General features: G+C 41.3%; 1 protein-coding gene across 4 annotated transcripts in view; it reads left to right on the forward strand.

Annotated features, from left to right (window-relative positions):
- CNOT4 (CCR4-NOT transcription complex subunit 4) overlaps positions 1 to 22,906 on the forward strand; it is a 137,196-nt gene extending 114,290 nt beyond the window's left edge. For 2 of the 4 annotated variants that reach the window (XM_062195351.1, XM_062195415.1), the window contains exons 11-12: positions 20,597 to 20,809; positions 21,508 to 22,906. In XM_062195351.1, coding sequence (XP_062051335.1) covers positions 20,597 to 20,809; positions 21,508 to 21,809 — 515 coding nt within the window. In that variant the 3' untranslated portion in view covers positions 21,810 to 22,906. The remainder of the gene's footprint in view (positions 1 to 20,596; positions 20,810 to 21,507) is intronic. The other 2 variants (XM_062195475.1, XM_062195545.1) reach the window with 1 other exon arrangement.
- Positions 22,907 to 23,536: the final 630 nt, after the last annotated feature.

Here is a 23,536-nt window from a genome sequence, read left to right on the forward strand (position 1 = left end):
TATAAGTTGTCAGATCAGCATTGTAACTGTGGCCCTGTGATCTTGTAGGAACCTTAGGAGGGGGAACAACTATAACCATATTGTAGACTTTTTTTTTTATTTGACAGAGTTAGTGAAAGAGAAAGAGAAAGGTCTTCCTTCTGTTGGTTCACCCCCCCAATTGGCCGCTACAGCCGGTGCGCTGCGCCAATCCGAAGCCAGGAGCCAGGTGCTTCCTCCTGGTCTCCCATGAAGGTACAAGGCCCTAGCACTTGGGCCATCCAAAAAACATTCACATTGTTGTGTAGCCATTAGCACAGAACACTTCACCTGGCAAAACTGAAACTGTTCCCATTTTTAAAAAATATTTATTTATTTATTTGAAAGAGTTACACACAGAGAGAAGAAGAAGCAAATAGAGAGGGGGAGAGAGAGAGGCAGAGAGAGAAGTCTTCCATCCGCTGGTCCTCTCCCCAATGCTGGAGCTGTGCCAATTTGAAGCCAGGAGCTAGCAGCTTCTTCCAGGTCTCTCATGAGTGTGCAGGGGCCCAAGGACTTGGGCCATCTTCCACTGCTTTCCCAGGCCACAGCAGAGAGCTGGATCGGGAGAGGAGCAGCCAGGACTAGAACTGGCGCCCATATGAGATTCCCGCACTGCAGGCCAGGGTGTTAACCTGCTGCGCCAACAGCACTGGCCCCCCCAAAAATAGGAATAAAAAGTAAGTTTATGCCGGTGTAAAACTATTTTGGGATCCATTCATGATTTTTTTTCATAATATTCATTTTCCGTGAGCTCTGAGCAGTCCCGTGTATGCATGGATTTCAAAATGTTTGACACTGGGGCCGGTGCTGTGACACCAGGTTAATCCTCCGCCTGTGACACCAGCATCCCATATGGGCGCCGGTCTAGTCCTGGCTACTCCACCCCCGATCCAGCTCTCTGCTATGGCCTCCACTGCCTTCCCGGGCCACAGCAGAGAGCTGGACTGGAAGAGGAGCAACTGGGAGTAGAACCAGGCGCCCATATGGGATGCTGGCATCGCAGGCGGAGGATTAACCAAGTGAGCCAGGGCCCTGGGCCCCATATTGTAGACTTAATAGTAATTGTCTAATTACCAAATTCAGAATGAAAACAAAGTAAAACAGGTGGGATTTAATTTACCCTGGGTTTTTCTGCATTACCAAAGAGTACTTACGGACCAACATGGGTAACACTAGATTGGTAAAAATTACAAAATGAATTGGTAAAATTACAAAATGAAAAGATCTTTGTATTACACCCATACTACAAGTGTGTTCTCGGATTTTTCTTTAAAGGAAGGCTGCTCAGTGTCCCACCGTGTAGAATGATAGCATACTTGATCTGTTTTTTCAAATAAGGAGATTGTTATTTTTCAGCATAATGAAATAGGACTGCTTAAAGGATTTAAGATGATAATACCATCACTGCCTCCAAGACAAAATGTAGGAAAGGTGACTTCAATCAACTTTCGTAGTCTAGTTCTGTTTCCTAATGTGGTGAGATGTTGTCCTAAGGACTGTACGGGCACTTACACTTTACTGCCAGTCTTGTGCACTGAAATGATGTGACTTTGGAGTAGGACATAACGATGTGGCACTTTGTTGCGATGTGATTAAATGTTGTCATATGTTGGCATTTGCAAAAAGTCTGACCCTGAGGCTGCTTATTTTTTCCTTTATTCCATCTGTGAGTTGAGTACCCAAGTATAGATAAAGGAGACTCTGGAAGGTTTCTTACTGGCCTTACATGTTGTTGTTACACTTAGATTTTCTCTATTGAAGGTACTTGCTTTTATTAAATTTTCTGATTATAGATTGCTGGCATAGGTACCGTACTCCCTCCGTACCCAATTAGAGTTAGATTTGCTATCAGGTATAAGTCTTTTTATTTTTAAACTGTTACTGTTCACTAATCAACCTAACCATAGTCCTTCCCTGTTCCTACAACAGGTGTAACATATATTGAGTTTTCAATCTAGTCAGTGATGCTAGATATAAGCTCCTAATACTGCATCTGTATTTTAAAGTGACAGTTGATTATTTAATTGGAATTAAGCTTATTACCAAAATAAGGATTTTTATGTAACCCCCAATCAATGCACAAAACCCTGCAATTTCTGTTTTCTAACAGGCTTCAGTCCTTCATCACCATGAATCTCATCTGATCACTTGTGCTTACCTTTCTATCAAGTTTCTTTTTCTTTCTTTGGGTAAAGAAGAAATAATTTCATTCTCTCTACAGCTCACCACAGTTAGCGGGAAGGTCAGCACTACATCTTAATGTAAACCACCTGTGTGGCAGCCCTATACGCTCCCTGACGGACCTGAATTCCCCCTTTTCAAAGGAAAGCACTCCTCTCCCATCAGGCTGCTTACCGTTTGCTTGGAGTCTTTTGCTTAAGATACCAGGCCCTCTATCTCCCTAGTAACCATTCTACTAGCCTTTCATCTTATTTCCAAACTTCACGAGGTGATCAGATTCATTTCTTAGGTTGAGTAACAAGTACTGCATTGTTAAATGTTGAAGTGATAAAGATTTTGCACATTGTAAGACTTTGGCATTGTTCAGTTAACCCAATTTTTAAATTTCATTTATTTGAAAGACAGAGTTACAGAGAGAGGTAGAGCCCAAGAGAGAGAGGTCTTCCATCTGCTGGTTCACTCCCGAAATGGCCACAATGGCCAGAGCTGAGCTGATCTGAAGCCAGGAGCCAGGAGTGTCTTCTGGGTCTCCCACACGGGTGCAGGGGCCCAAAGACTTGGGCCATCTTCTACTGCTTTCCCAGACCATAGCCGAGAGCTGAATCAGAAGAGAAGCAGCCATGACTTGAACCCAGTGCCCATATGGGATGCTGGCACTGCAGGCCGGAACTTTAAACCACTGCACCACAGCACCAGCCCCTAACCCAATTCTTAAAATTCATTTTTTTAAAATCACCTAACACTTCCAAACAATATGACTACAACTTACAGTTTTTCAAATAAATGTGATTTTTTAACAGATTTTTTTTTTTTGCTAAAATGTTAGTCTTTGTTTAGTTTAAAGCTTCAGGATATTTTAAATAAGAATTAAGGCTTTTGATTTATTTGTGAAAATGTATTCATCTATTCTTGCTCCCTTTTTTTTAAGATTCCACACTGACTTGAGAATTGGATTTGTTTAGACTATCTCTTGACAGTCTCTTCCAAATTCAGCTATAATAAATCATAGCTAAGGAGGAATACTTAAGTATATGTTTCAAATTATTTTTAAGCTAGGGCCCCTTAGAGAACTGGTGGTGAGCATGTAAGTCTTTGAATTCATCAGGGGCTTTTGAAATGCTGTCCTCCACAAGAGTATCATCTTTACGTGGTCTGGAAGGAATGTGTTGAGATTAGGATTTTTTGCATTTTTAAAAATATTTGTTTTATTTATTTGAAGTGCAGAGCAACGAGAGAGAGAGAGAGAGAGAGAGAGAGATAGATAGATAGATCTTCATCCACTGATTCATTCCCCTAATGGCTGCAACCATGGAGCCTGGGCTAGAATAAGCCAGGAGCCAGGAAATCCGTGTGGACCTCCTATATGGGTAGTAGGATCCCAAGCCCTTGGGCCGTTGTTCACTGCCTTCCCAGGCACATTAGCAAGAGCACTGTATCAGAAGTGGAGCAGCCAGGATTTGCGCTTACACGCCAATATGTGGTACCAGTATGACAGGGCAGCGTCTTAGCCCACTTCATGATAACACCAGCCCCATTTTCTTCATTTAAACATCCTTTGAAGTTGGAACCAAAAAAGCTTTCATTTCTCCTAGTATGTGAATAAATATTGAAAAAGAAGAAAAATGTAAGGTAGCCTTTTTAAAAAGGGACTATTACTTTATAGCTATTTTTATATTCACAGAAACATTGAATGGAAGTTACAGAGTTGTCCCATATACCCTCTGCCCCGCCACCATATGTTCCTCCATTATCAGTGTCTCCCATCAGAGTGGGACCGTTGATGAGTTTATATTGATGCATCACTATCCCCCAAAGTCCATAGGTTACATTAGGGTTTGTTCATGGTGTTGTACATTCTGTGGGTTTGGACAAATATATATTGTACATATGGCTACCATAATGGCATCATACGGAGTAGTTTCACTGCCCTGAAAATCCTCTGTTTTCTGCCTGTTCATCCCTTCCTTTCTTCCCCCCTCCCCACCCCCGGCCATTTGGTAACCACTTATTTTCTTATTTTCTGTTTCCAGTTTTGCCTTTTCCAGAATGTCATATATTTGGAATCATATACTATATAACCTTTTCAGATTGGCTTTCTTCACTTGGTTATATATATTTAAGTTTTTGCTAGTCTTTTTTTTAATTACACATTTGAGATACTAAAAACAGCTAAATTTTAAAGTATACATTCTTGTTTGAAAAACACATCTTAAAATCCAATCTCAAAACAAATTTCAGTATCAGTTTGGATAAGTGGATGAAAAAGAACTTGAACTAGGACTCATATGAGATGCTTTACCTGCTATACCACTCTTAAAGATGTATGCTTGGTCTGTTGTTTTGAAAATGTTTATCACCATGACTATTCTGTTTCATTTAGTTTTAATACAAAATAATGAAGTTATATAATTTAATGAAGTAAAATTTTCCAGAAATTAAATGAAATAAAGTGCCTAAAAATACTTCCTAAAAATGAAGCTCATAATTGGGTTATGAAGAATTTGTCAATTAAAGAAATGTTTCAGAAAAATGGATACCTTTAGTCTTATTTGGGAGTTTTGTGACTTTTTTCTTTCAAAGATTTATTTATTTATTTGACATGCGGAGTTACAGAGAGGCAGAGAGAGGTCTTCCATCTGATGGTTCACTCCCCAGTGGCCAAAACGGCCAGAGCTGCACCAATCCAAAGCCAGGAGCTTCATCTAGGTCTCCCACGTGGGTGCATGGGCCCAAGGACTTGGGCCAGCTTCTACTGCTTTCCTAGGCCACAGCAGAGAGCTGGATCAGGAGTGGAGCAGCTGGGACTTGAACTGATCCACCCCTCTGTCTCCAACATTATGATTTGTTCTCTCCCTCTTTTTTTCCTGACCTCTGAACTCAAATCTCAGCTCTTGGCTCTAACCTTATTTTCCCAACACTCCCTCACCACAAACATACCTTTCTGAAGTTTCACATAATGCTTTTTTCTTGTTATCTGAGTCCTCATTTGTAATATTTACAAATCTGTATACGGAGGAATCTTCCCTGAAAGCCCCTACAAAATGCCTGCTTTTCAGAACTCTTGTGTGTACTGCTGAGCTGTTTCAGGAGCTTAATATTTTGGTAGATATAGCATTCCTTAGAGTACTTTCTACTTAAGTTATTTGTTTTCTCTTGCTTAAAACAAAATGTTGATATGTTTTCCCATTTGTGCTTCTTGAGTACAGTTTGTCAGATATGTGAATAAAGTTACCACTTGTTTATTGACTTCTAGATACATCCTCAATTCTTTCAACCTCTCCACAGTTAACATGATTTCCAGTTCTCTCTGTAGTCCAGTTCACCTCTATCCATATTTTGACTTGACAGTGATTTCTTAAAATAATAACCTCATGCTTGAAAATAATCACATGTCACCAGATAATCTGCTTTTTCATTAAAACTATTCTTACTAATACATGTGTTTTTCATTATATTTACCAATCCCTGTTTTAAAAGTATCTTAGGTTTTACCACCGTTTTGTCAATGGAGAAACCAGGGCTCGAAGTGGTTATCAATTGTGATTTGCCCAGTGTAATTTAGATATTACACATCTGTTTACATGATCTTAGTGTTACCTCTTTAGAAGTTTCATTACTCAGTTGTCATATCATTTATCATAAGCCAGTAGTAAAACTACTGGACATTTTATCCATAGACACTACTAGTTAAATCTTTTCCATCCTGTACTTTCCCAATGCATTCTTAGAAATCTTAATGTATACTTGTGAAAATTGATGTCATTGATTTAGTATGGTTACATATGGATTTAAAGTGATAGCTTTAAATTAATAGCTTTATTAATAACATTTGTGTGAAGAATGTAAGTTTTTTTATTACATGAAGAATGAAAGAATTTTAATTTAAAAATAGGTATCATTTCCATTACTGATTCTGCCAACTGTTGAGATGGCTATCTGTTTCACATGTATAAGTGAACATTATGGATTTATCAAATATAATAACCATGTAGGCCAACAGAAACTAAGCAGTGTTTAGAGACTTTTAGACTGGTACACTATCTCACATTCTACATAAATTCATCTAATCTCTACTGTTTATGCTGTACTTTCACATCTCATCTGAGACTTGCTGAATTCAACATACACCTTTTTTTGTTTTTTTAAATATTTCTTAATTTACTTGAGAGATAGAGTTCCAGAGGGAGAGACAGAGAAGTCTTCCAGCTGCTAGTTTATTCCCCAAATGGCCACAACAGCCAGAGCTGGGCCAATCCAAAGCCAGGAGCCAGGAGCCAGGAGCTTCTTCTGGGTCTCCCATGTGGGTCCAGAGGTTGAAGCACCTGGGCCATCTTCTACAGCTTTCTCAGGCCACCAGCAGGGAGCTGGATTAGAAGTGGAGCAGCCAGGACTTGAACCCATGCTTATATGGGATGTTGGCACCACAGGCGGATGCTTAACCTACTGTACTGCAGTGCCAGCCCCTCAACATACACTTCTGATGTCCTAGGAGGTCTATCCAAAGATGGGGCTGGCACCATGGCTAACTTGGTTAATCTTCCGCCTGTGGCGCCGGCATCCCACATGGGTGCCGGGTTCTAGTTCCGGTTGCTCCTCTTCCAGTCCAGCTCTCTGCTGTGGCCCGGGAGGGCAGTGGAGGATGGCCCAAGTGATTGGACCCCTGCACCCGCATGGGAGACTAGGAAGAAGTACCTGGCTCCTGGCTTCGGATCGGTGCAGCGCCGGCCGTAGCAGCCATTTAGGTGGTGAACCAACAGAAGGAAGAACTTTCTCTTTCTCTCTCTCTCTCTCTCTCTCTCTCTTCTCACTGTTTATAACTCTACCTGTCAAATTAAAAAAAAAAAAAATTTAAAAAAAAGGAGGCCTATCCAAAGAATAAATTACTTGGATAGAATTGGTTCCTTATGAAAATTCTTTTTGTTTCCCATTGATCACTGTATAATTTTCTGGGTTTGAGGTATCAGTGGGCTGGCAGTTGAGCTATTTCAAATCTTATGATCTGAGCAGACAGCAGAAGAGGAGAACAGCTGGGCCATCAGATATGGAAGGAAGACCGTTTCAGTGGAAAACAGTGGTCAATAGAAGCTGCTTTTTTTTTTTTTTTTTTTTTTTTTTGCTACTTGCTTAATTGCAAAATTAAAATTCAGCTTCTTATATATTTCAGTTGGGAAAGGGCTGAGATTCTAAGCAAAATGCTGTTATCATTTCCCAGGAAAAATGTCCACTAAGGTGGATAGAACAATGGTATATTATTCCTTTATAAAGAAATTGTCAAGCCTCTAATAATCTGTGTCACAATTTTCCCAAGTACTAGTTCTAAGTATGCCATTTCTGGAGTCCCTCATTTCCTCCCTTTCTGGCACTTGTCTTGACAGTGGTTTTATGATCTCATTGATGAGGATTAATAACCCAAGATACAGTTCATCTTGTACTTACAGATTTAAACTCATTTAAATTGAGGACTTTTTACTGTCTTTGCATCTCTCCTGATTTACAGTTCTCTTCTTTTTGTTGTGAAGTCAGTCCTTTTGGTTTGAAGACTGTGCTTTTTTTCTTTCTTTTCTTTTCTTTTTTTTTTTTTTTTAATAAAGATGGAAGGAAGCAAAATGAACATGGAAATACGCTGTTACTATTTTTTTTTGGTAGCTTAATATTTTGATATCAGGCTCAGCAGTGGCTTTTTCTAATTTTTCCCCTTATTCCAAACATAGCTTTATTTTTCCTTCGGTACGTTTTGCATCCTTAGATCATATGGATTAGTATTTAAATCCATAAGGATTATGACACTCTCACATACAGGTAGGTTATATACCTTTATCCGTCTTTCCCAAGTATTCAAATCAGATTTCATTAGATTCTCCCTGTGCAGCCAGTGGCTTCTTTGAATTTTTTTCTGTTTTTCTTTTCCTTATAGGGTTGTTTACTACTGCATAGCCATAATGTCAAGTTTTCACATCCTCTGTGGCCTGTGAATCATTGCTGCATGTAATCCAGGGACTACTCCCCTCAGTTCTTTATCTTTCATTTACAGCCATTGAGCCTTGCGGAGGTTCAGGTTCAATTACTTTTTACTATATAGAGACAGTCTGTTTTCTTGGAGGAACTCAAAATCTGCTAAAAAAAAAAAAAAAAGTAAACAAATAATTGTAGTATTATGGGAGCAAAAATAGCCAGAATGCCTTCCACCAAAGAACTCAAGTGTAATTTTTCATCTCTTGGCTTTTTTTTTTTTTTTTTGTAAGATTTATTTATTTGAAAGTCAGAATTACAGAGAAAGAAGGAGAGAAAGAGAAAGATCTTCCATCTGCTGGTTCACTCCCCAAATGGCCACAGTGCCAGGGCTGGGCGAGGTCGAAGCCAGGACCTAGAAGTTTCATCCGGGTCTCCCATGTGTGTGCCAGGGTTCAGGCACTTGGGCCATCCTCCTCTGCTTTCCCCAGCACGTTAGCAGGGAGCTAGATAGGAAGTGGAGCAACTGGTACATGAACCAGCACCCATATGGGATGCTGCTGGTGTTACAAGCAGTAGCTTAACTCCCTGCGCCATAGCTCTGGCCTCTCATCTCTTGCTTCTATAAACTCCATAGTTATGAACATACTCCTAAGGCTTCTATTATTTTTCACAATAGCCAACCAGAATTAAATCCAGAATAAAAATTTTCCTCCTTGTTTTCACATTGGAAGATGAGACGGTCAGCAAGGAACAATTTATCAGGTTCATTTTCTTCTGGCAGGTAGAGACCTCCAAGATGTTAGTGTGGTTGCCACCCACCTTGTCCCTGCAAATGTTTCATTTGTTTTGAGGGAAGTTACTCTGACAAACGTTCTGCTGATCTTTAAATCCTCTCCTTGATTATAAGACGTCTTGATTATCTTTACATGTCCTCACAGAGCTTTACGCATAGCCAGTGATTAGTCTTATGCTCACTTCTTTCCTCCAAGTTCCTCATTTCAAGTTTTGCAGATTTCTTATGTGGATTTTTTTTTTTTTAAATCCTTTGGTTTTACTTAACCGTGTTGCTTACCTATTCTGGTTCAAAATCCATCTGATCCCAGTCTGTGATGCTACTAAGAATGTATGTATATTTAGAGTTAATCTTAGGGTTAACTTAAGTTAACCCTTTCCTCATTTTTTAAAAAAAGATTTATTTTATTTAGTTGAAAGGCAGAGTTGCAGAGAGAGAGAGAGAGAGACAGAGATCTTCCATGCACTGGTTCATTCACCAAATCGCTGTAATGGTCAGGGCTGGGCCAGGCCGAAGCCAGGTGCTTCATCCAGGTCTCTCATGTGGGTGTGGGGACCCAAACACTTGGGCCATTTCTTTTGCTTTCCTAGGTGCATTAGCAGGGAACTGGATTGGAAGTGGAGATGCCAGCAGTACAGGTGGCAGCTTAACCCCTTGTGCCACAACGCTGGTGACCCTTCCTTTGTAAAGGAAATAGACATCTATTTGTATTTTCCCCTTTGATTCTGCTTTCTAAGATTCTTTGTAAAGCAGTTGTCTAGATGTCTTTCTGCTCCCATTATATGTTCTGATTCTCCTCCAAAACAGATTTCTAGATCCTTATAGAAACATTCTAGAAAAGAAGGTACATACTGTCCAAATCTCGCTTACTTTTATTTTGAAATGTTCCTACTGTATTTTGCGACTCACTTCCTGTATTGTCCTCAGTTCTACAAGGAATGCCTTTTTCCCCTTCCATGTCAGCCTCTTATCTGTAATGCTTCCCTGGTTACTGCCTATCCTGCATGCAGAATGGCAGATTAGGCACATGTTTATTCGCTGTGGAATACCGCCATTCTTTATCACAGGTTGTAGTTATTTAAACATGGCTGCCCTCCCTTTTTATTAGCCCATCCGTCCTGCCGGAACAAGGACTGGCTGTTAATGCACTTGAGGGCGAGAGCACACGCTTTGGAGTCAGAGATTTTGATTCTGACTTCGTTACTTTTCAACTGAAAGAACCTTGGGTAACTGTAAGCTAGCAGAGCCTTCTTATTTGTGAAAATGACACTGCTACTTAACTTCCATAGACTGTTGGTACCAAAGTAACAGAGTACATGCGTGAATGAATGAATAGTGTTTAGAAAAGGAAGGTGGCTAAAATGTCTTTCAGAACCTGTTTACTGCCCTGAACACGGTATTTGAATTGCTTGTTTTTTAAAAAATATTCCTTATTTGGGGCCGGTGCTATGGCATGGTGGGTAAAGCTGTTGCCTGCAGTGCCAGCATCCCATATGGGTGTTGGTTCAAGTTCTGGCTGCTCCACTTCCGATCCAGCTCTCTGCTGTGGCCTGGGAGGGCAGCGGAAGATGGCCCAAATCCTTGGGCCCCTGCACTCACGTGGGAGACCAGGAAAAGGCTCCTGGCTTCGTATTGCCGCAGCTGCAGCTGTTGCAGCCATTTGGGGAATGAACCAGCAGATGGAAGACCTCTCTCTCTCTCTCTGCCTCTCCTTCTCTGTGTAACTCTGACTTTCAAATAAATAAATCTTTTTTAAAAATCCCTTATTTAAGCAGTTTTGACTTAATTTTAAAATTCAATTTTAAAAAATATATTTGTTGATGTATTGGCCTCTAAAATGCTATTAATTCATCATCTTAGTGGTTCCTTTCTCATTAAGTTTTAGACCTCAAAACGTAACTCATTTCTATTTTCAAACAGATTTGTATCATTTTGAAGAGAACCATTTCTTAATAGCATTGTACAGATAGGAATTAAACAGGCTTTGCTGGGGAAACCCGCTTCAGGCGTGCAGGCAGCTTGAAGCAGCTCCTGCGCTGCCTACTGGGGAATGTGGACAGTGTCTGCAGGCAGGCCTTCTAGCAGCTGGGGAAGGTGCGATGCCAAGGGGGCAAGCAGTGACGCCCAGGAGTGCCCCAACACATCCCACTGCCAGACGAGCACACTTCAGACCAGAAATGTTGTATAGAATGATCTAGAAAAGACTGAGACTTTGGAATATTGAGTTAAAATTAACTGAGATGGTGAAAACATTCTAGACAAGGAGTGACAGGAAATGAAGTCCAGAAAGCACAGATCATATTTAGCTGATCCAGATTTTTCCATGTGTGACATTTCTGCTTCTACAGATGTGAGCAAAATTTGCTTGATCTCTTTTTCTGTTTCTTTGTTTTCATACCACTTTTTATTTGCGTTCTTAAAATTTTTCACCTAGTCTAACTTCTACTTTCAGATCTACTAAATGTCTTACTTTATAGTAAACATAGTCATAGCAACTTATATGTAAACTCTTGTCAGTAGAGTAAAATTTTTTCATAACTTGCGTTGATATTTTTCTTGTCCGCATATTTTGGTGAATCAATTGGGGGTGGCTTTCGTAGCTGTCCTGAAGAGTGGCACACCTGTATTATAAAGAGCTTTTCTAAGTTTTAATATGACAAATTACGTCTGCTATTTAAAGTTTGATTTAGCATAGTTCATGTATATTTGAGTCACTTAGAAATACATTATTGAGGTTTGAGAAAATTCAGACTTTTCTTGCAATCAAATGTTGGTGGAGATGGACTCTACTCCCAAACTGGCAGGAGATACTCTATATATGCATGACGTAGGGGAGGGGAGGCTAAGACAAGCTGTCCTTGTGTTCATATAAAAAAGCATGAAGATTTGAAAGTCTAAGTGTAACCATAATGAGAACTAAGTTTCTGATACAGAGTCACTTGCATCAAGAAAAATAAGTTTAACATAACCACGGAGCCTCCGATTGTAAACTGTAAAGGACAACAGTGAAGACCAAGAGGATAGACTTTTTTTTTAGGAAAGCAAGATCAGGTTGTAGATTGAAGCTTTTCGAAGTAACCATTAGTTACAGCTTAAAAACTGAAGCTCAGAATAAACTCTCCCAGGAGTATTTGTGAATATTTGTGATTCTCAATGGTTACTTTTGGGTGGGGGTGTGTATAATTGCTCTCAGGGAACAAATTTACTTAAAATATGAGGCCTGTGGCTCGAGGTAGTGTATTCTAATGGAAACTGAAGGATTAGATCCAGCTGTGTGAGCCAGCTTCCCTTACCCAGGTGTGAAAACTGAAGAAATTGATGGATCAGTGAATTTTGTTGCATGAAGCTATTGTAATTAATAAGATGTGTGTGTTTAGTTTTGGGGCTCCTTCAAGTGTGTTCTATCCCATCGTGTTGTCAATATACAGAGATTTATGTCTTCTCCCAAGAGCAGCAGATCTTTTTTTTTTTGGACAGAGTTAGAGACAGAGAAAGGTCTTCCTTCCGTTGGTTCACCCCCCAACCCCCCAAATGGCTGCCGCGGCCGGCGCATCGCGCTGATCCAAAGCCAGGAGCCAGGTGCTTCTTCCTGATCTCCCATGGGGTGCAGGGCCCAAGCACTTGGGCCATCCTCCACTGCACTCCCTGGCCACAGCAGAGAGCTGGCCTGGAAGAGGGGCAACCGGGATAGAATCCGGCGCCCCGACCGGGACTAGAACCCGGGGTGCTGGTGCCACAGGCAGAGGATTAGCCTAGTGAGCCGCGGCACCGGCCTGAAGGTGATCTTTTAACTCACTTTCTAATTCCTATACCTTGTAAGCCTCATGTTTTTGCTTAATATTTCATTTTAGTTGTGGGTGCCGGCACCGCAGGCGGAGAATTAGCCTATGAGCCGCAGCGCCAGCCTAGCAAATTTTATTTTTCAAATTAAATAGTACCGCAATACATAAAATCCATGAAATCAGGGTGGGAAGGATGTGTGCCCTCGTCCTAGTGCCCTGTCCCTTCAACTTCCTTTGTCCTTTGAGCTGGAGATATTGTGCAAACTGAAACAACTCATTGGCTTTTAGCCAGTGACAACTTACTATAAGGAGCAGGCTTGCCCACTTTTTGCTGCCTACAGTTTGCATTTTATAATAATTAACATAGTGTAGTTAATATGAGGAACCAAAAGGCCATCTGGTTGCTATAATGCTGACTGGGTTCACCTGTCTAAGTAATTGAGCTTTTCCTGTTTTATGATGTTCTGTAAAAATCTGTGGTCAGAATACAGCCTAATTTTACCTTGTAGTGTAGTCGTTGCTTATAACGTCTTTCTGTATACTTCCTAGTAAGTATTTAGACTAGTTCCGTGTTACATAGTTTTACTTGTGAGATTTTTCAGATTCAAGGGGGGGCCTATGTAGTAACTCCAACATCAACTCCATGGATGCTACTATTCTGCACTCACCAGCCTGTTCCCTCACATGTGCTCCACCGGCCTCTTTACTGCACTTTTAAAGCATTTCTTTTTTGTTTGTTTTTTTGTTTTTAAGATTTATTTATTTATTTGAAAGTCAGAGAGGCAGAGAGAGAGAATAGTTTTCCATCCACTGGTTTACTCCCCAGATGGCTGCAATGGCTGGAGCTATGCCTATCTGAAACCAGGAGCCACGTATGTGGGTGTAGGGACCCAAGGACTTGAGCCATCTTCTACTGCTTTCCCAGGTCATAGCAGAGAGCTGGATGGGAAGTGGAGCAGCCAGGACTCAAACCGGTGCTCATGTGGGATGCCAGCACTGCAGGCAACGGCTTTACCCACTACACCACAGCTCTGGCACCCCTTGGATTATGTTTTTGTAGTTAATATCTAGAACTGGAATTGCTAGGATGTACAGTAAGTGTTATGGTTTGGATGATAGTCTGGTCGGGTCACCGAAGGGCCATGTGTTGAAAACTTGATCCCTGGTTTTATCTGATAAGATTAAGCATTGACTTAATCCAATTACGGTATCTGAGGTGGGGCCAGGGAAAGTGATTAGATTGGATTGGTTTGTTAGAGTGGAGCACCCATGATCCAGTAATTCATGGAGACTTTTTGAGGAGAGAACACAGACAGAACTGTGTGCTGTTTATCTCTCAGCCTCCTGCTTGCAGCTGGTCTTTTCTACCAACATAGTCTGCCACCTGTCACCTTCACCATAGATCAGACCAGTGGGGCCGTCTGATCCTGAACTGTGAATCTCCAAAACCAGAAGTCAAAATAACCCTTTTCCTTTGTAAGTTACTTCCTCTTAGGTATTTTACCTTATAGGTTCTATTAAGTTGAGGGTTTACCTAAGTACAAGATGACTTCACCCGCCTTGCCACCGCGCCAGCCCCAGTGTAGATAGCCTTTCTTGGTAGTGTAACCCTGAGCATTGCTTCTGCGTTCTCAGATCACTGGGGTTGAGCTCCCGGGGTATTTTTGTTGTCTCACTGTCTGCACGTTAAGCTCCTTGAGAACAGAGGCCATGGTTTCAGTGCGTTTGTGTTTCTTGCACACTTTGGGCACTCAGTAAACAATTGCTTTGAAAGTACTTTAAAATTGTATGTCTTTGGGGTCCATGTTGAAAAATAAAGTTGCTGTAAACAACCTGGTCCCCTCTGTTGCCCTCAAATGGTTTAAAACTGAAAAGAGTGTTGCATCGTACTATTTATATATTCTAAAGTAAAATTAGTCTTAGCATCATAAAACATTTAAGCATGTTAGCATAAGCATGTTAGCAATCATTTCAAAATAAAATCCTTCCCCAATACTGTTTTTTTTTTTTTTTAAGATTTATTTATTTATTTATTTGAAAGAGTTACACAGAGAGAGGAGAGAGGGAGGGGGGGAGGTCTTCCATCCGATGGCTCACTCCCCAATTGGCCACAACAGCGGGAGCTGGGCCTATCCAAAGCCAGGAGCCAGAAGCTTCTTCCGGGTCTCCCACGCGGGTGCAGCGACCCAAGACTTGGGCCATCTTCTACTACTTTCCCAGGCCATAGCATAGAGCTGGATAGGAAGTGGAGCAGCCAGGTCTTGAACCAGCACCCATATGGGATGCCGGCGCTTCAGGTCAGGGCGTTAACCTGCTGTGCCACAGTGCTGCCCCACCCCCATACTGTTACTAATTACTTTTAAAATAAAAATTAGTATTATTTTAGGTATAAATATAATCAGCAACTTATTTTTCATTATACTTAGTTTGATTCGAGTCTTGTGGGAAATTTTAAGTACTTTCCTGTATCTTATTTGTCTGCCATGTTTTGGTGGTGAGAGCACTTATTAATTAGATTGATCATACAGTACTTCTGTGAGAATGATGGGTGTTATCCATGAGTTCCTAAGAGAACACTGGCAAATAAGAAATTCCCTGCCTTGTTTCTTCAGAAAGTTTACTGCATATCATCAGGATTGACCAAAAGACAAGCCTTTTTTGCTAGGCATTTATCAAGTAATAAATGGGTTTTAAATTGCTTTTCTTTTTTTATCCTTATAAGAGTAAGGCAGATGCTGTTCCTAGTTATGAAGTGAGCATGCTAGGATATTAAGAGACTAAATATGATATATATACCCCAGGGTATATTGCTAGCCACTTGTGGAACTGCCTTGTGCAACCCACCTGTAGTTCTCAGCCCAGTGTTTCCCCTGTTAGAACTATAGATCTGTACATATTCAGGTGAACCCCAGTGTAAAGCCCTTTTTAAATAAAGTGAAATGAACTAACATCAGGTTGAGTGAGTAGACGAAGTCCTTGTACTATTTATCATGAAAACTTATATTGTTATTTAGAGCCTTAGAAATAAAGGAATCAACTTTCATTGTTAGTGGTCCTCATTGGAGATTTTCCCAGGAGACATCTGCCATGTCTAAAGACAATTTTGATAGCCACAAATGGGGCGGGGAGGCTTGGAACTAGCTACTAATATCTCATGTGTAGAGGCTAGTGATACTACTAAACTCCAGAAAACATTATGTGATTCAAAATGTCATTAATGCAGTGTGTGTTTCAGGGAAGATAATTATTAGAGGCACTTGCAACCAAAACAAATTGGGTCAGAGGCAGTGGAGTATGAGATAAATGGGGTGACTTTAGATGGGGCTAGACTGAGATAAGCTATTTTAATAGGGTTAAGAATTCAGCTTCCTTTCTTTTACCCTTTCTTTATGCCAACAGTTGGCATAGCAATCATGGAGGGAACAAGTGAAGATACAACTTCTAAGCTACTTGGAATATGGTCTCATTTAAGAGCTAAAGATGTCAATCCACGTCTCTAACATTTGAGACTTCACCGTAAACCAACAGGTTCCCCAAATGTCTAGGCACATGACTTTTTGGTGTGTGTGTGTGTGTGTGTGTGGAGGGGGAGAGGTGGGGTCAAGATTGTTCAGAATTCCAAACTAACTTATTTCCCCAAGGTATCTTATAAACAGTGCATCTGGGAGGATCTGAGTTTCTCGTTTTTCTATCACATGCCATATCTAAATTCCTTCCTTCCTTCCTTCCTTCCTTCCTTCCTTCCTTCCTTCATTCATTCATTCCTTCATTCCTTCATTCCTTCATTCCTTCATTCCTTCATTTTTTTGAAAGGCAGAGGTAGAGAGAGAGAGGTCTTCCATCTGCTAGTTCACTCCAAGTGCTGCAGCGGCCAGAGCTGGGCCAATCTGAAGTCAGGAGCCAGGAGCTGCTTCCAAGTCTCCCACGTGGGTGCAGGTGCCCAAAGACTTGGGCCATCTTCTACTGCTTTCCCAGGCCATGGCAGAGAGCTTGATCAGAAGTGGAGCAGCTGGGACTTGACCAGTGCCCATATGGGATGCTGACATTGTAGGCGGCAGCTTTACCTGCTACGCCACAGCACCGGCCCCTCTAAATTTCTTTGGCTAACATACTCTTGCTTGATTTTTATTAGTCTACTACAAGGAACAAATGTCCTTTTTAAAAAAATAAAAAACTAGAGTTTATGGTTTAAGTGGTTTTAGGTTCATAGCAAAATTGAGTGGAAACTATAGAGTTCTCATATAACACTCCCCACTATTGTCTTTATTGTAATACCAGTTTTCAAATAAATATTATATAAATGCAAGTCGTATTCTGTTAATGTAGACTTAAGTGTCCCTGAATTTTCATTTCACTAAATCTAGAGCAAATGTTATGTAAATATACAGTTACATATTTGAGTGAATTATGTGGTATTATCTTTTTCTCTATTTCGTGTAAGAGAAAGGCTCATCGTCTGCATAGATTTGTTTTTCTTTCTCTTTTTTTTTTGAAAGGCAGAGAGAGAGTGAGAGAGAGAGAGCGAGAGCGAGCAAGCTTCCATTCATTGATTCACTTCCCAAGTGGCTACAACAACCAGATCTGGACCAGGCAGAAATCAGGAGCCAGGAATTCCATCCTGGTCTCCCATGTGTATGCAAGGGCCCAGTTCCTTGGACTATCTTCCACTGCCTTCCCAGAAGCATTAGCCAGAAGCTGGCTTGGAAGTATGGAGTAGCTGGTACTCAAACCAGCACTATGATATGGGATGCTGACGTCACCAGTGGCAGCTAAACCTGCTGCACCAAGCAGTGGCCCCTGCATAGGCTTGCTGCTCTCTCTTTTCTTTTTCTCTTTTTCCTTCCTTCCCTCCCTGCCTTCCTGTCTCTGCCCCTCCCTCTCTCCCTCTCCCTCTCCCTCTCCCTTTCCCTCTCTCTCCTTATTTAGTTATTTACTTACTTACTTGAAAGAGTTACAGAGACAAAGAGAAAGAGAGAGAGATCTCCCATCCGCTGGTTCATTCCCCAGATGGCTACAACAGTCAGGGCTGGATTATGCAGAAGACAGGAGCTTATCCAGTCTCCCATGTGGGTGGCAGGGGCCAAGCAGTTGGGTCATCTGCTGCTGCTTTTCCAGGACCATTACCAGGGAGCAAGATGGGAAATGAAGCAGCTAGGACTCAAATCAGAATCACAGGCAGCAATTTTACCCTGTATGCCATAATGCCAGCCCCCTTTCTTTATTTTTTTTTTAATATTTTTTTTTGTTTGAAAGCCAGAGTGACAGAGATAGGGAGAGGCAGAAAGAAAGAGATCTTCCATTTACTGGTTCACTTGCCACATGGCCAGTGGCCTGGGTTGGGCCAGGCTGAAGCCCAGAACTCCATCCAAATTTCCCACATGAGTGGCAGGGGCTTAGGTACTTGAACCATCTTCCACTGTTTTCCAAGGTGCATTAGCAGGTGAACTGGGTCAGAAACAGAGCAGCCAGGACTTGAATCAGTGCTCCCACATGGGATGTCAGCATCTTCCATAACAGCTTACCCTTACGCTGCACCACAGTGCTGGTCCCTCTATAGATTCTTTTTAATGACTGTGACCACATACTTCAAGAACACTTGTCTTCCTGAAAATTTTTCCATATAGTTATACATCCTTTTTTTTTTTTCTTTTAATTTCAGAGGAATTTCATGTCCCTTCTTTGAAATTTCCCTTCTGTAGAGTTCACTTTTTGATTAATTAGAAACCATTTTACGTTGTTCAACCTGGGGATATGACTACTTCAAAGATTAGAATTTGCCCTGGACACCAAACCTTCCTGTAAATGAGGGTAATCTAGGACTTCCATTTGTCACTGTGATCTCATTTGTGTCTTGTGCAGTTAGGGAGCCAAAGGGAAATTCTAATGATCTTATTTTTGATTCGAATTTTTTTTTTCTTGGTTGCAAAATGACCAGTTGTCCTGCCAACCATAGCTAATGGACATAATGTAATTACTCTGTGTTTCACTGTAAGACTTCTGTGTGTTTTGTCTCATAGGTTGCAGGTTTTCCCTTACATATTTGACCCATTTAAAAAAATCCTCGATTAGTTTACACAAAGAAGATCAACATAGAGAGTTTGGTACTACTTTAATAAAGAGTCTTTAGCACTGATTCTGTCCCGGTTGCCCCTCTTCCAGGCCAGCTCTCTGCTGTGGCCCGGGAAGGCAGTGGAGGATGGCCCAAGTGCTTGGGCCCTGCACCCCATGGGAGACCAGGAGAAGTACCTGGCTCCTGCCATCGGATCAGCGCGATGCGCTGGACGGCAGCGCGCCAGCCGTGGCGGCCATTGGAGGGTAAACCAATGGCAAAAAGGAAGACCTTTCTCTCTGTCTCTCTCTCTCTCACTGTCCACTCTGCCTGTCAAAAAAATAAAAAAATAAATAAAAATTAAAAAATAAAAATAATAAAGAGTCTTTAGATAGAATCTGGATTCATGCTTTCAGTAATACGTCCTGTGAACTTGGAAATTATGTTGCAGTCTGTTTCTTTGTCTATTAAATGCAGATTATTCCTCCTCCTCTGCCTACCCCACAGGGCTGTTGTGGGGATAATGAAGTAATCGGCTGGGAAGTGCCTTGACAGATTGTACAGCACTACAAATGTAAAATAGCATGGAAATTTAAGAAGGGTGAGGTTTAGTAAATTATATCAGTTGTGAAAAGATGTTTGAAGAATGTATTTCCCCTTTTGTCTTGTTTGTAAAGCATAAGGTACTTTTTCTTCATCTTAGTAACCTCAGAGATGGCTTTCATCAGATTTGGTTGTAGTTTTTGGTCTTTTTATAAATAAGATTAGTCAAGTTAAATGGTTCATTTGCTGAAACATGATGTAATGTATCAGCAGTGACTGATACAAAGCAAAATTATAGAAAGAAAATTCCAGATTCACCAGGTCAGACAGACTGTGCCTCATAAAACATCATTATCACGGCCATCCACATTATCACCCTCCATGTTGACCACTAATCAATTCTGTAGAGCCAAAAATGTTTCCTTTTTTTTTTTTTCAAAAACTCCAGTTGATAATTTGGCCTATGTTCTTATAGTCTAAGCAGTTGTTAGGCTTACCCGTGGTGGTAGATCAGGTTAGTCACAATTTCTATAAAGTCTGTTCGTTGATAGTGTCTTTTATTTGATGTTACTCATAACTAGATCCAGAAAATTGTAGGAGCCCAGGAGTCGGGTGTTGAATAATAGGCAGAACTGTTGGAGGACAGTGGGCAGACTGTATTGGAAATTATTCTAAGAGATGTCTTAGCCCCCTGCCTCGTGGCAGTACCAGAATATTCTTTTCAAACTCAAAGAAGCCTGTTCATTACTGTCCTTCACCTCTAAAAAGCACTTCTGTCATTTTATAATCAGGAAGAACTTAATTTTCTTTTCCTACTGACTTGTGTTTATCCTTCAGAAAATGACATTTCCATTCAACGGGCTCTTAAATAGGTTCCTGTAGTGAACTTGGCAGACTTGCGTTTTTCGTAGTGCTCAGCTGGCCAAATGCCTCACTGACACACTTTCTAATGTGGCATTAATCAGATTGTGCTCCAGAGCATTGAGTCTTTACCCTGGACTGGTGACGTGCACACACGTAATGATGAAGAGGCTCGAGACAGACGAGAAACTCCTTGTCCTGCCCCTAAAGCAAGTTTTCCTCACTTACTTCGGGGGCTCTGAGCTCACGAGCAAAATCCTAACCACGTTTACCTTGCTAGGACAACTTATTTTAAATGCTCAGTAAAGAAAGAGTAAATCTTCTCCCGCTTAACCACTAAAGAACAACACATGTTTCTAACGTCAGCTTTTTATTTTTTTTTTATCTTTCATTTTTTGTTGGTAAATCTCCCAGACAACAGCAGTTCTGTAGAGAGTTTAAATATGAAGGAATGGCAGGACGGGCTAAGGGCACTTCTACCCAACATTAACATCAACTTTGGTGGACTGCCCAATTCTTCTTCCCCCTCCAACGCCAACCACAGTGCACCAACGTCCAACACTGCCACCACCGAAAGCCTGAGTTGGGACAGCCCTGGCAGCTGGACAGACCCAGCCATCATCACAGGTAACTCTCTCACTCCCTTCAGCTCCACTCACTGCCATCGATTTGGTTTTTAGCACAGATTAAATTAAGACAGAAGTCTCTTCAACAAAAGTTTCTTTTTACAAAGCCACAAACATGGGGTGCTTGTCTCATTCTCAGAGGTCCTGCAGTCTTGGTGAACCTGTCAGCCTAGTCCAGTCCTAAGGCATTGGGTGCCTCATTGGCTTCTTTTGGTCTAAGTAGGTGTTAATGTCTGGCAGCATGCGTGTGTTTTGTAGGCCTCAAAGTGCAAAAGGATCTAATTTTAGCCTTCTTATAAGGAACATACTCCACTTTTTTTTTTTTTTTTTTTAAAATAAAGCTCTCTATTATAAGGCTATCTTGTGATGTATCCCTGTTAGAGAAGGAAAAGCATGATTGGGAAGTACCACCTTCTGGTAATCATTTGCAGCTCCGCCTCTGTGACACTGGGGGACTAAGTTTGTGTAGTTGAAGTCAAGGGTTTGTGTGATAGTAAATCGTGGTCGTTGTGGCCGGGAGGATGAAAGGAGCATAAGGTTTAAAAGATCTTACGTGGAAGGGGTTGAAGGTCATAATTTCCTTGGGGTTCCTCCTTGGAGAAACTAACCCCTTTTGTTTTTTCTAAAATTTTTCGGCAGACTTATTCCTTCTGCACAAACTCACCATTTTTCCTCTTTGTTTTCTTTTCTCTCCTTTAGGTATTCCAGCATCTTCAGGAAACAGTTTAGACTCTCTTCAAGACGACAATCCTCCACACTGGCTAAAATCCCTTCAGGCCCTCACAGAGATGGACGGCCCCAGTGCTGCTCCGTCGCAAACGCACCACAGCGCCCCCTTCAGCACACAGATCCCTCTGCACAGAGCCAGTTGGAATCCCTACCCTCCTCCTTCAAATCCTTCCAGCTTCCACTCCCCACCCCCAGGCTTTCAGACAGCCTTCAGACCCCCCAGCAAAACCCCCACAGATTTACTACAGAGTTCAACACTGGACCGCCACTAGGCAAAGAGGAGAAACCATTAGAAAATGCAGGATTTGTCCCACCCTGTTTTCTCCCTCTCAGCCTACCCACAGCTCCCTTCTCATCTCTTACGTTCTGAAGAATCCAGTTCCTGATCAATTTTTTTTTTTCTCCCTATCCCCAGATGCAATGCGATCACAGGGTCATTACCATCTTTTTTTTTTTTAATTGTAAAAGTTTCTATTGATCCAGCATTAGAGTGACACTGTTGAATGTTTCTAAAAAATGCCTTTTTAAGGAGAGGAAAAAAAAAGAAATCAAAGGGCAGTCTCAATACTTAGAAAATTACTGTTTGTCTGTTGCGCATAATAATGACGTGATCTGCTTAGCAGAAAATGAAGATTAATCCATAGGAAAGGTCGAGTAAATGCGTTACCAACTGCAGAAGTTTGAAACCAGGTTAACTGAAATGAGATTGCTAAATGCATGGGGAAAGCAGTGGTCCTGGCATCTATCTTGTATTCAGCTTATCACTACTGCAGGGAAAAAGCTTTTAATTTAATTTAATTTTTAACTCTTTTGGCGGGTTAATGGGGAGGACTTGATTGTGTTGTTAAGCAAAAGAATTTATTGGAAGTTGATGGAAAGACAAACTGATCTGTAGTAGTAACTTACTTGCCTATTGCTAAAGAGTTTATAAGGAGGGAAGAAGTGATTTTTTTTTTAAAGGAGAAAAAATTTTTGGCTTTAGATTTCAAGCAAATTCAAATGTTTTAAAGAAAAAAGTATCCACAGATTTAATACCTAGACATGATATATGAGCTAAAATATAAGTGATTTCTTCAGTCTTTCTCCTCTATCAGAATCTTCTTTGACCTTAAATTCACCTGATGAGGGCACTCTGAGATAGCACTGCTCTGGGGCCATTGATCACCATCAGGAGCAAATCTCTGACCTCCTTGCCTGCAGCTTTTACTTACCCTGTAGTTTCTGGACGTTTGTGCAGTATTGAAAAGACAGGAGAAAAGAAAACAGAAACCTGGTTATAACCTGACGCTAAAACTAAAAACAAGGAAATGTACCTCTTTCTTCAGAATTAAAACTAAAATCTTAAATAAAACAGAAAACTTGATGATGACCCTTGGGTTCTTGTTTTTGTTTTTCCATTATGTTGCATGTGGATTTGAAACTTTTTATGACACGTGTCCTCAGTGGTTTCCATTTGCTTTTACATCTTGAGCAGTAGGGAGGGTGGTTCAGAAGAAGAAGTTAAGGCCGGCGCCGCGGCTCAATAGGCTAATCCTCCGCCTGCGGCGCCGGCACACCAAGTTCTAGTCCCGGTCTGGGCACCAGATTCTGTCCTGGTTGCTCCTCTTCCAGGCCAGCTCTCTGCTATGGCCCGGGAAGGCAGTGGAGGATGGCCCAAGTCCTTGGGCCCTGCACCCACATGGGAGACCAGGAGAAGCACCTGGCTCCTGCCAGATCAGCGCGATACGCCGGCCTCAGTGCACCAGCTGCAGTGGTCATTGGAGGGTGAACCAACGGCAAAAGGAAGAACTTTCTCTCTCTCTCTCTCTCTCTCCCACTGTCCACTCTACCTGTCAAAAAAAAAAAAAAAAAGAAAGAAAGAAAGAAAGAAATTAGGAAACAAAGCTGTTGGTTGTCAGTCATGGCCATGTTTGAAGATCAGGCCAGTTGTCCCCAGGAGTTCTTCCGGTGGCTTTCAGCAGAGGGGACCTCTTTCTGCGGTTTTATTCTGCAGGCCCAA

The sequence above is a fragment of the Lepus europaeus genome, chromosome 1 (genome assembly GCF_033115175.1).
Source record: "Lepus europaeus isolate LE1 chromosome 1, mLepTim1.pri, whole genome shotgun sequence".
Lineage (NCBI taxonomy): Eukaryota > Metazoa > Chordata > Mammalia > Lagomorpha > Leporidae > Lepus > Lepus europaeus.